The sequence below is a fragment of the Salmo trutta genome, chromosome 1 (genome assembly GCF_901001165.1).
Source record: "Salmo trutta chromosome 1, fSalTru1.1, whole genome shotgun sequence".
Taxonomy (NCBI): domain Eukaryota; kingdom Metazoa; phylum Chordata; class Actinopteri; order Salmoniformes; family Salmonidae; genus Salmo; species Salmo trutta.
Window position 1 is genome coordinate 81,164,585 of NC_042957.1, and position 17,426 is coordinate 81,182,010.

At 47.4% G+C, this 17,426-nt stretch overlaps 1 protein-coding gene across 1 annotated transcript in view; it reads right to left on the minus strand.

The window, feature by feature from the left end:
- Positions 1-263: 263 nt before the first annotated feature.
- Positions 264-17,426, minus strand: part of LOC115200438 (xylosyltransferase 1) — a 30,269-nt gene continuing 13,106 nt past the window's right edge. The window contains exons 2-7 of the mRNA XM_029763557.1: positions 16,257-16,854; positions 8,521-8,693; positions 4,144-4,346; positions 1,207-1,287; positions 768-984; positions 264-637 (exon numbers count right to left, since the gene is read on the minus strand). Coding sequence (XP_029619417.1) covers positions 302-637; positions 768-984; positions 1,207-1,287; positions 4,144-4,346; positions 8,521-8,693; positions 16,257-16,854 — 1,608 coding nt within the window. The 3' untranslated portion in view covers positions 264-301. The remainder of the gene's footprint in view (positions 638-767; positions 985-1,206; positions 1,288-4,143; positions 4,347-8,520; positions 8,694-16,256; positions 16,855-17,426) is intronic.

Here is a 17,426-nt window from a genome sequence, read left to right on the forward strand (position 1 = left end):
GCCAGCTGTCACATAGCTATTCTGGTTCACATAAATTAACCAGCTAGAGCCAAGATATTCTGGTTCACATAAATTAGCCAGCTAGAGCCAAGATATTCTGGTTCACATAAATTAACCAGCTAGAGCCAAGATATTCTGGTTCACATAAATTAACCAGCTAGAGCCAAGATATTCTGGTTCACATAAATTAACCAGCTAGAGCCAAGATATTCTGGTTCACATAAATTAACCAGCTAGAGCCAAGATATTCTGGTTCACATAAATTAGCCAGCTAGAGCTAAGATATTCTGGCTCATAGAAGTTAGGCAGCTAGAGCCAAGATATTCTGGCTCATAGAAGTTAGGCAGCTAGAGCTAAGATATTCTGGCTCATACCCTTGGCAGAGAGATGTACTGAGATTTACAGCCCTGTGTGTGCGTGTGTGTGTGTGTTGTACGCGTTGTATGCGTGTGTGTCTCACCTGAAAGCGTGGCAGGTCAGGAGGTTTGAAGTCATTGGGGGAGCAGCCACACCAGTCTACGATATGTTTGTACTGACACTTACAGCCCAGCTTCCTGTTCCAGTTGGTGATACGCAGGTTGTTGTCCACCATACTCTCACAGTGAGCACTGTTCTCTAGTACTGTGTGGAAGAACGACTGGAGAGGGGGGGGATATGTTAGATACTCAGTAGTGTGCAGTTTGTGCTGATTGCGTAGTGTGTGTGTGTGTGTGTGTGTGTGTGTGTGTGTGTGTGTGTGTGTGTGTGTGTGTGTGTGTGTGTGTTACCTCGGCAGGCAGCAGTGTGTATGCGTAGAAGCGCTTCATGCTGACGACCAGCTCATCTTCAGAGTTGATGATGTAATCCACAAACATGCGGTTCAGAAGGAACCAATCGGAACCTCCGTCCACCGCAATGCCTTCTGGGATCTTGCGGTCGCCTAGGCGCCACATGTGTGTGTCACACTCGAAGAAGAGCCGGTCCAGACCCTGCTTACGGATGAACCTGGAAAGGACACACACACACACACAGATGAACACACACACACACACACGCAGATGAACACACACATACACACACAGGCAGATGAACACACACACAAACACACAGGCAGATGAACACACACAAACACACAGGCAGATGAACACACACACACGCAGATGAACACACACACAAACGCAGATGAACACACACACAAACACACACACAGAGGAACATGTGTCTCACCGTGTGTTGTCTCTGCCGTGGGATTTGATGAAGTTCATGTCCCGGTACTTTGTCAAGAAGCCCACCAGCTGTTCATTTGTCCTGGGGAGGGCAGACAGCTGTCAATCAGTCACACAGCCAATCAACACGAGGGGGCACACACAGGCCAAAATTCCAAATCAACGCTTGGACGCTAACCAGGCACTGTAGGTATGAAAGGGTTTATCTAGGCCCATGCTCTTTGCTGGAGTCCTCCGAATATTTGAGCAACGTCCACCTTTTGTAACGTGATTCCCTTGCCAGTCTATGTTCCTAGACCCCGCCAATAGCAACATACACAAGGGGGCGATAGCAGGGATTTACTTGTTGTTGTCTTCCCATTGTGGTAAAAGCAAAGAAGAATCACATTTTAAAACATCAACACCACTGTTAACCAATTTACATGAAAACCAACTGCATATTTGCCAGTTGGCTGTAGGCAACTTCGCTAGCAGTTTGCTAGCTAGCTTGTTAAAAACAGCAAGCAAGCTAACCTTTTAGCTTCACACATCTTCCCCGTGTGAAATAGTCAGATTTATAATGAAATAATTTGCCCTGGCAAATATTGTTATACTTACCAGTGTAACCTGCTACCTTATTCCAGTTTGATACGCTGCTTCAATGTATTCACTCCCATATCAGCTACAAACAGAACGACATCACGTTCTGGTCGCAAAGAAAAGGCACATGGCTTAGGGGCTGTTTTTAGGTTGTCAATCAGCTAGTCATCCTTTCTAAACAAAATGCATTTTGGGGGATTCTAATGCGGCTACAATGTTGTTTGGTTTATTGTTTGAACAGTCGCTGAGATTATATTTATATTATACACTATAGTTTATATTATATTATATTATATTTATATTATACACTATAGTTTATATTATATTATATTATATTTATATTATACACTATTATATTTATATTATATTATATTATATTTATATTATACACTATAGTTTATATACAAGGACCAGAGTTTGGCCTGGTTTGTGTTCTCATTTTTGCCGTGGATTTTTTGTTGTTGCGATTCTGGTATCGTCCCAGCCCCTAACACACACACACACACACACACACACACACACACACACACACACACACACATATACCCAACAGCCCCCGTCCCCACCCCAACTCCCCCCAAAACACACGCCTAACTAACTAACTCAATCCTCTACTCCCATCTGAACAGAACATGAGTCCCAAACTCTCAAAGCAATTACACTTTCCTAATTCCTCTTTAATTAGCTTGCTAATTAACACTCACAGAAGTATTACAGTACCTTATCAAGGCTGGAGCACAATGCTAACACGCTAGGCAGAGACAGGCAATAAGGATAAGGTTACACACACACATGTGCACACACGCACGCGCACACACACACCAGATGTGAATCTGAAGTTGACGCAGACAGAATTAGTTAGATGTATGGCATGGTGAATGAGAGATTAAAGAGAGAGAGAGAAAGAGGGAGAGGGAGGGAGAGAGAGAGAGAGAGAAACTCCAATTGAAGAATGGACAGACAGATGAACACACACAGCCATCTGTACTATTGAATTTTCCTATGCTGAAAAGCAGTAGAGGTGAAGCCACAATGTCACTGCATCCAAACCTCTCTGTGTGTGTGTGTGTGTGTGTCTGTACATGTCTGTATGTCTGGACCTATGAATGTGTGTCCTCCCCTTTCCCTCCTTCCCTCTTCCCTCCTCCCCTCCTCCCTTTCCCTCCTCCCTTTCCCTCCTTCCCTCTTCCCTCCTCCCCTCCTCCCTTTCCCTCCTCCCTTTCCCTCCTTCTCTCCTCCCTTTCCCTCCTCCCTTTTCCTCCTCAGCCTCCTCCCTTTTCTTCCTTTCCTCCTCCCTTTCCTCCTCCCTTTCCTCCTCCCTTTTCCTCCTCTCCTCCTCCCTTTTCCTCCTCTCCTCCTGCCTTTCCCTCCTCCCCTCCTCCCCCCTCCCTTTCCTCCTCTCCTCCTCCCTTTTCCTCCTCTCCTCCTCCCTTTCCCTCCTGCCCTCCTCCCCTCCTCCCCCCTCCCTTTCCTCCTCCCCTCCTCCCTCCATCCCAGTCTGTCCCCTCTGTCTCTGCTAGCTGCTGTGCCCTTCAGTCTAGTGATGTTTAGGATCACATACACACATACACACACACACACACACACACACACACACACACACACACACACACACACACACACACACACACAGACAGACAGACAGACAGACAGACAGACAGACAGACAGACAGACAGACAGACACACACATTATGAGAAGTGTGTGGTGTGTGTCCGTGTGTGCATCACTCTCATCGATCACACACACAAACGCAGCACGCTGGGATCCGTGTCAACTCTGATGTCATCACTGGGTATTGACGTGGAATTGATTTTGTCCAGTGGGCCCGCGGGGCTCATGGGATTGGTTCACTTCAATAAGAGATTTAGCCTTCCCTGTAGCTCAGTTGGTAGAGCATTTTGTTTGCAACGCCAGGGTTGTGGGTTCGTTTCCCACGGGGGACCAGCACAGAAAAAAAAAAATATGAAATTGTATGAAATGTATGTGTTCACTACTGTAAGTTGCCCTGGATAAGAGCATCTGCTAAATGACTAAAATGTAGATCCAGTTGGAAGTAGAGAGAACTTAGTGACTCAGGACCTTCTGTCAGACCAACTTCCGCCATTATGTGGAATTCTGTGTGTTTGTGAGCCCTATTCCCTACATAGTACACTACTTTTGACCAGGGTCCTATTCCCTATATATAGTGCACTGCTTTAGACCAGAGCCCTATGGGTCCTATTCCCTATATAGTGCACTACTTTAGACCAGAGCCCTATGGCACCCTATTCCCTATATAGTGCACTACTTTTGACCAGAGCCCTATGGGTCCTATTCCCTATATAGTACATTACTTATAGTACACCCTCCATGCCCACCTGATAGGGTAGTCGGCTGCGCTGAGATTGATGAAGAAGTCCCAATTCCAGTCGGCCATCTTGAGAAGGTCGTCCATGCTACGCAGGTACATGGTGAGCAAGCTCGCCCCGCCCCAAATGGTGGACATCCTCCAGGAAGTAACACGGACGTTGGAGTACTGGCTCGCTAGAGCCCCCACCTGTCTGTGGAGGTAGTTGGAACGCTGGGGGAAGGGAAGAAAGGTAATGGCTAAATTAATAGAGGTCTGCATGTTTACCTGGTCTACAGGTTTACCTGGTCTGCAGGTTTACCTGGTCTACAGGTTTACCTGGTCTGCATGTTGACCTGGTCTGCATGTTGACCTGGTCTGCATGTTTACCTGGTCTACATGTTTACCTGGTCTACATGTTTACCTGGTCTACAGGTTTACCTGGTCTGCATGTTGACCTGGTCTGCATGTTTACCTGGTCTGCATGTTGACCTGGTCTGCATGTTTACCTGGTCTACAGGTTTACCTGGTCTGCAGGTTTACCTGGTCTACAGGTTGACCTGGTCTGCATGTTTACCTGGTCTACAGGTTGACCTGGTCTGCATGTTGACCTGGTCTGCAGGTTGACCTGGTCTACAGGTTTACCTGGTCTGCAGGTTTACCTGGTCTGCATGTTTACCTGGTCTACAGGTTTACCTGGTCTGCAGGTTTACCTGGTCTGCAGGTTGACCTGGTCTGCATGTTTACCTGGTCTGCATGTTTACCTGGTCTACAGGTTGACCTGGTCTACAGGTTTACCTGGTCTGCATGTTGACCTGGTCTGCAGGTTGACCTGGTCTGCAGGTTTACCTGGTCTGCATGTTGACCTGGTCTGCATGTTTACCTGGTCTGCATGTTTACCTGGTCTGCATGTTTACCTGGTCTGCATGTTTACCTGGTCTGCATGTTTACCTGGTCTACAGGTTGACCTGGTCTGCAGGTTTACCTGGTCTGCATGTTTACCTGGTCTGCATGTTTACCTGATCTGCATGTTTACCTGGTCTGCATGTTTACCTGATCTGCATGTTTACCTGGTCTGCATGTTTACCTGATCTGCATGTTTACCTGGTCTGCATGTTTACCTGGTCTGCATGTTTACCTGGTCTGCATGTTTACCTGATCTGCATGTTTACCTGGTCTACATGTTTACCTGGTCTACATGTTTACCTGGTCTGCATGTTTACCTGGTCTGCAGGTTGACCTGGTCTGCATGTTTACCTGGTCTACATGTTTACCTGGTCTGCATGTTTACCTGGTCTACATGTTTACCTGGTCTACAGGTTTACCTGGTCTGCATGTTTACCTGGTCTACATGTTTACCTGGTCTGCATGTTTACCTGGTCTACATGTTTACCTGGTCTACAGGTTTACCTGGTCTGCATGTTTACCTGGTCTGCATGTTTACCTGGTCTGCAGGTTGACCTGGTCTGCATGTTTACCTGGTCTACATGTTGACCTGGTCTACATGTTGACCTGGTCTACATGTTGACCTGGTCTGCATGTTTACCTGGTCTGCATGTTTACCTGGTCTACAGGTTTACCTGGTCTACAGGTTTACCTGGTCTACATGTTGACCTGGTCTACAGGTTGACCTGGTCTGCAGGTTGACCTGGTCTGCAGGTTGACCTGGTCTACAGGTTGACCTGGTCTGCATGTTGACCTGGTCTGCAGGTTGACCTGGTCTACAGGTTGACCTGGTCTTCAGGTTTACCTGGTCTGCAGGTTGACCTGGTCTGCAGGTTGACCTGGTCTACAGGTTGACCTGGTCTTCAGGTTTACCTGGTCTACAGGTTGACCTGGTCTTCAGGTTTACCTGGTCTACAGGTTGACCTGGTCTGCAGGTTGACCTGGTCTACATGTACAGCGCATTCAGAAAGTATTCAGACCCCTTGACTTTTTCCACATATTGTTACGTTACAGCCTTATTCTAAAACGGATTAAATCGTTTTTCCCCCTCATCAATCTACACACAAAACCCCATAATGACAAAACAAAAACGGGAAATATCACATTTGCACAAGTATTCAGACCCTTTACTCAGTGTTGAAGCACCTTTGTCAGCGATTACAGCCTCGAGTCTTCTTAGGTATGACGCTACAAGCTTGGCACACCTGTATTTGGAGAGTTTCTCCCATTCTTCTCTGTAGATCCTCTCAAGCTCTGTCAGGTTGGATGAGGATCGTTGCTGCACAGCTATTTTCAGGTCTTTCCAGAGATGTTCGATCGGGTTGAAGTCTGGGTTCTGGCTGGGCCACTCAAGGACATTCAGAGGTGAACGTCCAGACATGACGCTTGGCATTCAGGCCAAAGAGTTCAATCTTGGTTCCATCAGACCAGATAATCTTGTTTCTCATGGTCTGAGAGTCCTTTAGGTGCTTTTTGGCAAACTCCAAGTCGGCTGTCATGTGCCTTTTACTGAGGAGTGGCTTCTGTCTGGCCACTCTACCATAAAGGCCTGATTGGTGGAGTGCTGCAGAGATGGTTGTCCTTCTGGAAGGTTCTCCCATCTCCACAGAGGAATTCTGGAGCTCTGTCAGAGCGACCATTGGGTTCTTGGTCACCTCCCTGACCAAGGCCCTTCTCCCCCGATTGCTGGGTTTGTCCAGGCTGCCAGCTCTAGGAATTTTTTATTTTTACTTTATTTAACTAGGCAAGTCAGTTAAGAACAAATTCTTATTTACAATGATGGACTACACCGGCCACCGGACTACGCCTCTAGCACTGAGATGCAGTGCCTTAGACCGCTGCCCCAAATGTCTTCCATTTAAGAATGATGGAGGCCACTGTGTTCTGACATGCACTGTCAACTGTGGGACTGAATACTTTTTTTGTTCATACATTTGCAAAAATGTCTAAAAACCTGTTTTTGCTTTGTCATTATGGGGTGTTGCGTGTTGATTGATGAGGAAAACAATTAATTTAATCTATTTTAGAATAATCCATGTGTAAAAAGTGAGTGTCTGAATACTTTCCGAATGCACTGTATATTGTAGTAGTGTGAGGTATGGTAGATGGCCTTACCTGGTCTACATGTATATAGTAGTAGTGTGAGGTATGGTAGATGACCTTACCTGGTCTACATGTATATAGTAGTAGTGTGAGGTATGGTAGATGGCCTTACCTGGTCTACATGTATATAGTAGTAGTGTGAGGTATGGTAGATGGCCTTACCTGGTCTACATGTATATAGTAGTAGTGTGAGGTATGGTAGATGGCCTTACCTGGTCTACATGTATAGTAGTAGTGTGAGGTATGGTAGATGGCCTTACCTGGTCTACATGTATATAGTAGTAGTGTGAGGTATGGTAGATGGCCTTACCTGGTCTACATGTATATAGTAGTAGTGTGAGGTATGGTAGATGACCTTACCTGGTCTACATGTATATAGTAGTAGTGTGAGGTATGGTAGATGACCTTACCTGGTCTACATGTATATAGTAGTAGTGTGAGGTATGGTAGATGGCCTTACCTGGTCTACATGTATATAGTAGTAGTGTGAGGTATGGTAGATGGCCTTACCTGGTCTACATGTATATAGTAGTAGTGTGAGGTATGGTAGATGGCCTTACCTGGTCTACATGTATATAGTAGTAGTGTGAGGTATGGTAGATGGCCTTACCTGGTCTACATGTATATAGTAGTAGTGTGAGGTATGGTAGATGACCTTACCTGGTCTACATGTATATAGTAGTAGTGTGAGGTATGGTAGATGGCCTTACCTGGTCTACATGTATATAGTAGTAGTGTGAGGTATGGTAGATGGCCTTACCTGGTCTACATGTATATAGTAGTAGTGTGAGGTATGGTAGATGGCCTTACCTGGTCTACATGTATATAGTAGTAGTGTGAGGTATGGTAGATGACCTTACCTGGTCTACATGTATATAGTAGTAGTGTGAGGTATGGTAGATGGCCTTACCTGGTCTACATGTATATAGTAGTAGTGTGAGGTATGGTAGATGGCCTTACCTGGTCTACATGTATATAGTAGTAGTGTGAGGTATGGTAGATGGCCTTACCTGGTCTACATGTATATAGTAGTAGTGTGAGGTATGGTAGATGACCTTACCTGGTCTACATGTATATAGTAGTAGTGTGAGGTATGGTAGATGACCTTACCTGGTCTACATGTATATAGTAGTAGTGTGAGGTATGGTAGATGACCTTACCTGGTCTACATGTATATAGTAGTAGTGTGAGGTATGGTAGATGGCCTTACCTGGTCTACATGTATATAGTAGTAGTGTGAGGTATGGTAGATGGCCTTACCTGGTCTACATGTATATAGTAGTAGTGTGAGGTATGGTAGATGGTCTGTAGTAGTCTACATGTATATAATAGTAGTGTGAGGTATGGTAGATGACCTTACCTGGTCTACATGTATATAGTAGTAGTGTGAGGTATGGTAGACGGCCTTGAACAGGCGTTGGAACTGCCGAGACGCTCTGCCATGGACCACCAAGACGAAGGCGATGCGAACAGGCACAGCAGGGGCAGTCTGCTCTGAACCCTCATCCCACTGTACATTCACATTGGCCTTACCTGGACACACACACACACACACACAGACACACACACACACACGTACACACAGGGAAGGTAGGAAGAAGACAGGGGTAACTTTATTACTGAAGAAATGCTGCGTTAAATAGTAGAGTGCACAAATAGAACGTTTTATAGAAAGTGTCATTTCTATAATTGTGCATGCATTAAATGCCAGGATGTCATACTCATTTAGGCTTTTCATCTAGTGGGAATTCACTGCACAGTATTAAGGAAAATAATTGTTTCCAGACCCACGTAAGTTTGACAACAACAACTGACAATCAGAATAGGGGGATGGGCTTTACCAAAATGATCCAATGGTGGGGGACATTAGATGATGACTTCTCAGTGTGGAGGAGTAGTATGTTGATGTTTAGATGGGGACTTCTCAGTATGGAGGAGTAGTATGTTGATGTTTAGATGGGGACTTCTCAGTATGGAGGAGTAGTATGTTGATGTTTAGATGGGGACTTCTCAGTATGGAGGAGTAGTATGTTGATGTTTGTTGCAAACATTTTGACTAAACTCTCACTCCTTTCCACTCTTCCTCCCTTTCAGTCATCCATCCACCCTTCCATTACTCCCCCCCGCACGCACACACACACACACACACACACACACACACACACACACACACACACACACACACACACACACACACACACACACACACACACACACACACACACACACACACGCATACACACACACACCTGGTGCTTCTACACCTGCATTGCTTGCTGTTTGGGGGTTTTAGGCTGGGTTTCTGTACAGCACTTTGATATATCAGCTGATGTAAGAAGGGCTATATAAATACATTTGATTTGATCACCGACGACAATGAGACAGCCTACATGGAGGATGTCAGGACTCGTAAGTAAGCATTTCAGGGTAAAGTCTACACCTGTTGTATTCGGCGCATATGACAAATACAATGTTATTTTATTTGAGGTTTTTACCTTCCTGCTACACTGGACGCTTAACTTTAGTCCTAGGACAACCCAGCCAACCAGCCAGCCAACCAACCAACCAGCCAGCCAACCCAGCCAACCCAGCCAGCCAGCCAGCCAACCAGCCAACCCAGCAAACCCAGCCAGCCAGCCAACCCAGCCAACTAGCCAACAGCCAACTAGCCAACCCAGCCAGCCAGCCAACCCAGCCAACTAGCCAACCCAGCCAGCCAGCCAACTAGCCAACCCAGCCAACCCAGCCAACCAACCCAGCCAACTAGCCAACAGCCAACTAGCCAACCCAGCCAGCCAGCCAACCCAGCCAACTAGCCAACAGCCAACTAGCCAACCCAGCCAGCCAGCCAACCCAGCCAACTAGCCAACCCAGCCAGCCAGCCAACTAGCCAACCCAGCCAACCCAGCCAACCAACCCAGCCAACTAGCCAACAGCCAACTAGCCAACCCAGCCAGCCAGCCAACCCAGCCAACTAGCCAACAGCCAACTAGCCAACCCAGCCAGCCAGCCAACCCAGCCAACTAGCCAACCCAGCCAGCCAGCCAACTAGCCAACCCAGCCAACTAGCCAGACAGCCAACCCAGCCAACTAGCCAACCCAGCCAGCCAGCCAACTAGCCAACCCAGCTAACCAGCCAGCCAGCCAACTCGCCAACCCAGCCAACTAGCCAGACAGCCAACCCAGCCAACTAGCCAGACAGCCAACCCAGCCAACTAGCCAACCCAGCCAGTCAGCCAACCCAGCCAACTAGCCAGCCAGCCAACTAGCCAACTAGCCAACTACCCAGCCAGCCAACACTAGTCAGCCAGCCAACTAGCCAGCCAAAACCAGCCAGCCAGCACCATCCAGTCATTCTAAAGCTATAGATATCCTCTCCTCTCCCTTACTGCATCATCAAAGAGACATATAATCATATAAATTAAATGCTGAATCTAAACCTTAAACTTTCTGGGCGGTTAGATGACAGTCTATCTTTAGTCAAGCTCTGCCCCCCCCACACACGCACGCACGCACACACACACACACACACACACACACACACACACACACACACACACCCACACCCACACCCACACACCCACACACACACACATACACCCACACACACACCCACACACCCACACACACCCACACACCCACACCCACCCACACCCACACACACACACACACACACACCCACACACACACACACACACACACACACACACACACACACCCACACACACACGCTTTACTCAGCACTTCTCTATCTAACTCCTGTACTAACTAGTGTGTAATTACACTGGCTTGGCGTGGGCACTGCCCTATAGTGAGTAGAGTAGTATACACTGCAGCTCAAATGGCACCCTATGCACTATATAGTGCACTACTTTTGACCAGAGTGTAGAATAAAGTGAACAGGGTGGTGTTTGGGACACACCCATAGAGCAGGGAACGTGGTGGAATGTTCCCTAAATAGATCAGGCACTGGCAAGGCAGCCTCCCTGGGGAGTTCTAGACGGAACCCTCGGGAGAGCCCCTACTTCTGTCTCCAGGGTGACAAGTACTCTTTCCCTCCCTCTGTCTTTCTCTTCCCTCTGGGGATGGCGAGGTGACAAGGAGAAAAGACAAGGAGAGGATACAAGGAGAGGAGACACGGGGAGGAGACTAAGCAAGGAGGAAAGGATAGGTGACAAGGAGGGGAGACAAGGAGAGGTGACAAGGGGAGGAGACAAGGTAAGGAAACAAGCATGACTGTGGCGGTCAGGTAATTTTGGATGAGGGTAATTGTCCAGCCAAATGACTGTGGTCTCTGTCCTAACCGTTCAAATAGCAACAAAAAATGTAATAACATTTTTAGACGCACATTTTCTCCTTTCCTCCTCCACTCCTGACCACGTGCTGACATAGAAATAGAATGAATAGAGTGAGAGGTTCCAAGCCCGTTCTATTCATTGTATTACAGGGCTGTGACGGTCATGGTACTTTGGATGATGGTAATTGTCCAGCCAAATGACCACGGTCACTGTAATAACCATTTGAAATAGCATTTATTTCTTATATCTACACTGAAGTAAAAGATCCCAGAAACGTTCCGTACGCACAAAAAGCTTATTTCTCTCAAATTTTGTGCAAAAATTGAAAGACAGAGGGAGGGAAAGAGTACTTGTCACCGTGGAGACAGAAGTCAGGGCTCTCCCGAGGGTTCTGTTTATGCTGTTCTGTGAAGGGAGTAGTACACAGCGTTGTACGACATCTTCAGTTTCTTGGCAATTTCTCGCATGGAATACCCTTCATTTCTCAGAACAAGAATAGACTGACGAGATTCAGAAGAAAGTTATTTGTTTCTGGACATTTTGAGCCTGTAATCGAACCCACAAATGCTGATGCTCCATATACTCAACATAATTGCAAAAGGGTTTTCTAATGATCAATTAGCCTTTTAAAATGATAAACTTGGATTAGCTAACACAACGTGCCATTGGAACACACGCCTATGCAGATATTGCATTAAAAAAAAGCTGTTTCTAGCTACAACAGTCATTTACAACATTTATTTAACTAGGCAAGTCAGTTAAGAACAAAATCATATTTACAATTACGGCCTAGGAACAGTGTGTTAACTACCTTGTTCAGGTGCAGAATGACAGATTTTTACCTCGTCAGCTCGGGGATTTGATCTTGCAACCTTTCGGTTACTAGTCCAACGCTCTAACCACTAGGCTACCTGCCGCCCCTCTAACCACTAGGCTACCTGCCGCCCCTCTAACCACTAAACTACCTGCCGCCCCTCTAACCACTAGGCTACCTGCCTCCCCCTTCTAACCACTAGGCTACCTGCCCCCCCTCTAACCACTAGGCTACCTGCCGCCCCTCTAACCACTAGGCTACCTGCCGCCCCTCTAACCACTAGGCTACCTGCCGCCCCGTGGAGACATTAACAATGTCTACACTGTATTTCTGATCAATTTGGTGTTATTTTAATGGACCAAAAAAAACTTTTCTTTCAAAAACAAGGACATTTCTATGTGACCCCAAACTTTTGAACGGTAATGTACTTTTTGATTGTACATGTTATATCTTGTAATAACTCATTATTGTTTCCAGGTAATGTATCACTAGGCCTTTCTAGTACAGTACCTTCATAAAGTATTCACACCCCTTGACTTTTACCACATTTTGTTGTGTTACAGCCTGAATATAAAATGTATTAAATAGAGATTTTGTGTCACTGATCTACACACAACACCCCCATCATGTCAAAGTGGAATTATGTTTTTAGAAATGTTGTATATATTTATTAAAAATGAAAAGCTGAAATGTCTTGAGTCAATAAGTATTCAAGCCTTTTGTTCTGGCAAACCTACATCAGTTCAGGAGTGCTTAACAAGTCACATAATAACATTTTACATTTTTAATAAGTTGCATGAATTCACTCTGACTGCAATACTATGTGTTTAACATGATTTTTAAATGACCACCTCATCTCTGTACCCCACACATACAATTATCTACAAGTCTAATCATAATCAGAATCCCATGCTCTAAGTATAAAAGCAAAGCTTGCTTTTATATAATAAAAAGCTTGAAAAGGTAGTGGAATGGAGTAATGTCTTAGTGTGGGGTGGGAGGAATGTAATATACTCCCTTGTACGCGGTACAAATCACACTATTGTCAGAGCTCCTCCTGGAAGAATATGAATTAGGCTGTTTGAGAAGGTTTGATTCCTAAGCAACCTGCCTACACATTGTTGGAAGAACAATACACCAATATAGCTGCTGTAGTAGGTCAAAGCTTTGTGCTGGAAAACCTTGGTAGTGCATGGATGAAGTACGCATTGTGAATTTCCTTTCTTTTTCGGGTTCAGACCAAAGCCTACTTCTCACTTAAAGAATATAGATACACTGAGTGTACAAAACATTAGGAACACCTCTCTAATATTGAGTTGCACCCTCTTTTGCCCTCAGAACAGCCTCAATTTCTCGGGACATGAACTCTACAAGGTGTTGAAAGCGTTCCACAGGGATGCTGGCCCATGTTGACTCCAATGCTTCCCACAGTGGTGTCCAGTAGGCTGGATGTCCTTTGGGTGGTGGACCCTTCTTGATACACACAGGAAACTGTTGAGCGTGAAAACCCAGCAGCGTTGCAGTTCTTGACACAAACTGGTGCGCCTGGCACCTACTACCATACCCCGTTCAAAGGCACTTAAATATGTTGTCTTGTCCATTCACCCTCTGAATGGAACACATACACAATCCATGTCTCAATTGTCTCAAGGCTATAAAATCATTCTTTAACCTGTCTCATCTACACTGATTGAAGTGGATTTAACAAGTGACATCAATAAGGGATCATAGCTTTGACCTGGATTCATTCCTAATGTTTTGTCCACTCAGTGTATATCCCCTCTGTAAATGGTACATTCCCCCTGTAATCAGCCTCTACTCCAGAGTTGTATGTTTTCTGTTTATTGCTCTGATATTGTCTATTCTGTTTGACGTCTGTGTGGACTTGTGTCTGTGTTCTGTTTGTCTGTTGTCTATTACTGGCAGCACCTTCACACTAAGGCAGCCCCTTCTCACTGAGGCAGCTCCTTCTCACTGAGGCAGCACCTTGTCACCAAGGCAGCACCTTGTCACCAAGGCAGCACCTTGTCACTAAGGCAGCCCCTTCTCACTGAGGCATCACCTTCTCACTGAGGCATCACCTTCTCACTGAGGCAGCCCCTTCTCACTGAGGCAGCACCTTCTCACTGAGGCAGTCCCTTCTCACTGAGGGAGCCCCTTCTTACTGAGGCAGTACCTTCTCACTGAGGCATCACCTTCACACTAAGGCAGCCCCTTCTCACTAAGGCAGCTCCTTCTCACTGAGGCATCACCTTCTCACTGAGGCAGCCCCTTCTCACTGAGGCAGCCCCTTCTCACTGAGGCAGCACCTTCTCACTGAGGCAGCACCTTCTCACTAAGGCAGCACCTTCTCACTAAGGCAGCCCCTTCTCACTGAGGCAGCACCTTCTCACTGAGGCAGCACCTTCTCACTAAGGCAGGCCCTTCTCACTAAGGCAGCACCTTCTCACTGAGGCAGCACCTTCTCACTAAGGCAGGCCCTTCTCATTAAGGCAGCCCCTTCTCACCGAGGCAGCACCTTCTCACTAAGGCAGGCCCTTCTCACTAAGGCAGCACCTTCTCACTGAGGCAGGCTGTTCTCACTAAGGCAGCACCTTCTCACTGAGGCAGCACCTTCTCACTAAGGCAGGCCCTTCTCACTAAGGCAGCACCTTCTCACTGAGGCAGCACCTTCTCACTAAGGCAGGCCCTTCTCATTAAGGCAGCCCCTTCTCACCGAGGCAGCACCTTCTCACTAAGGCAGGCCCTTCTCACTAAGGCAGCACCTTCTCACTGAGGCAGGCTGTTCTCACTAAGGCAGCACCTTCTCACCAAGGCAGCACCTTCTCACTAAGGCAGCACCTTCTCACTAAGGCAGCACCTTCTCACTAAGGCAGCACCTTCTCACTAAGGCAACACCTTCTCACTAAGGCAGCCCCTTCTCACTGAGGCAGCACCTTCACACTAAGGCAGCACCTTGTCACTAAGGCAGCCCCTTCTCACTAAGGCAGCCCCTTCTCACTAAGGCAGCCCCTTCTCACTAAGGCATCACCTTCACACTAAGGCAGCACCTTGTCACTAAGGCAGCCCCTTCTCACTAAGGCAGCCCCTTCTCACTAAGGCATCACCTTCACACTAAGGCAGCACCTTCTCACTAAGGCAGCACCTTGTCACTAAGGCAGCCCCTTGTCACTAAGGCATCACCTTGTCACTAAGGCAGCCCCTTCTCACTAAGGCAGTCCCTTCTCACTAAGGCAGCCCCTTCTCACTAAGGCATCACCTTGTCACTAAGGCAGCCCCTTGTCACTAAGGCAGCCCCTTCTCACTAAGGCAGCACCTTCTCACTAAGGCAGCACCTTGTCACTAAGGCAGCCCCTTCTCACTAAGGCATCACCTTCTCACTGAGGCAGCACCTTGTCACTAAGGCAGCCCCTTCTCACTAAGGCATCACCTTCTCACTGAGGCAGCACCTTGTCACTAAGGCAGGCCCTTCTCACTAAGGCAGCCCCTTCTCACTAAGGCAGCCCCTTCTCACTAAGGCAGCCCCTTCTCACTAAGGCAGCCCCTTCTCACTGAGGCAGCACCTTGTCACTAAGGCAGGCCCTTCTCACTAAGGCAGCCCCTTCTCACTAAGGCAGCCCCTTCTCACTAAGGCAGCCCCTTCTCACTAAGGCATCACCTTCTCACTAAGGCAGGCCCTTCTCACTAAGGCAGGCCCTTCTCACTAAGGCAGCCCCTTCTCACTAAGGCAGCCCCTTCTCACTAAGGCAGGCCCTTCTCACTAAGGCAGCCCCTTGTCACTAAGGCATCACCTTCTCACTAAGGCAGGCCCTTCTCACTAAGGCAGTCCCTTCTCACTAAGGCAGCCCCTTCTCACTAAGGCACATTCCCGGTGTACTTGGGGAATAGGTGATTATGATATAGTGCACTACTTTTAACCAGGAGCCGTAGGTCTCTATATAGGTAATATGGTGCCATTTGGGATGCATTCACTATGAGACTCACCTTCTATGGTGCAGTATCGAGGGACGGTCTCCGGCATCAGTGTCCTCTCCTTGTGTCTGCAGTACACCTCAGCTATCTGCTGACGACACTCCCTGGTCTTGGCTCTTGACAGAGCCGAGATGGCCTCCTTCCCACTGATCTCACACTGGTGCTTCTCCCTCCGCTGCCCCCGCACAGGAGCCGCAGTCACCAACTTCCTGGGTTGGTGATGTCGCTGATGCTGATTGGATGTTTTGATGGAGGGAGAGGGGGAAGGTCTAGCGGGTTTAGTGGACAGCTGGGAGTGAGGTTTGGGTCGTTTGTATGCGTGGCTATCTTTAAGTCCCACTCCTCTGGGCTGCTGTGGAGAAAGAGTGTACTGCTGAATAACCTCGTTGACCTCATTGGGCAAGGCCTTTCCCAGAATGCCTTGCCTTAGGGCCTTGTCCGGTTTGTGTTTGGCGGCGTTTCCTGCCATTCGCTGGCGCTGAGACAGTGACTGCGCCCCGAGGTTGCTGTTGCTGTCAACAAAAGTGTCAAAGTCTTTGGGGACCGAGTTCTCATTGTTGTTACTATCCAGGAGGACTTTCTCCTTGGGCCGCCAGGAGTGGTAGCCCTCCTGGAGGAGAGAGAGAGAAGGAGTAAGGGGAGGGAGAGGGGAGGGGAGAGAGGGGGAGGAGGGAGAGAGAGAGTCAGTCAGTGTAACAATAGGAAAAGAGAGTATACTGAGTTCTGTAGGACAGAGACACAGAGAGAATGAGCACTGCACACAGCCCTATCCCATCTGGACAAGAGGAATGCCTATGTGAGAATGCTGTTCATTGACTACAGCTCAGCATTCAACACCATACGTAGTACCCTCCAAGCTCATCATTAAGCTTGAGGCCCTGGGTCTCAACCCCGCCCTGTGCAATTGGGTTCTGGACTTCCTGACGGGCCGCCCCCAGGTGGTGAAGGTAGGAAACAACATCTCCACTTTGCTGATCCTCAACACTGAGGCCCTATTAGGGTACTTGCTCAGCTCCCTCCTGTACTCCCTGTTCACCCATGACTGCGTGGCCAGGCACGCCTCCCACTGTGAGGGGTTCAGATCACAGACAGGCAATAATATTAAAAAGTATTTAGATAAAGAATTAAAACAACTGTCGAAAAAAAAAAAAAACAGCAAATCAACAGTAAATAATTTTATGA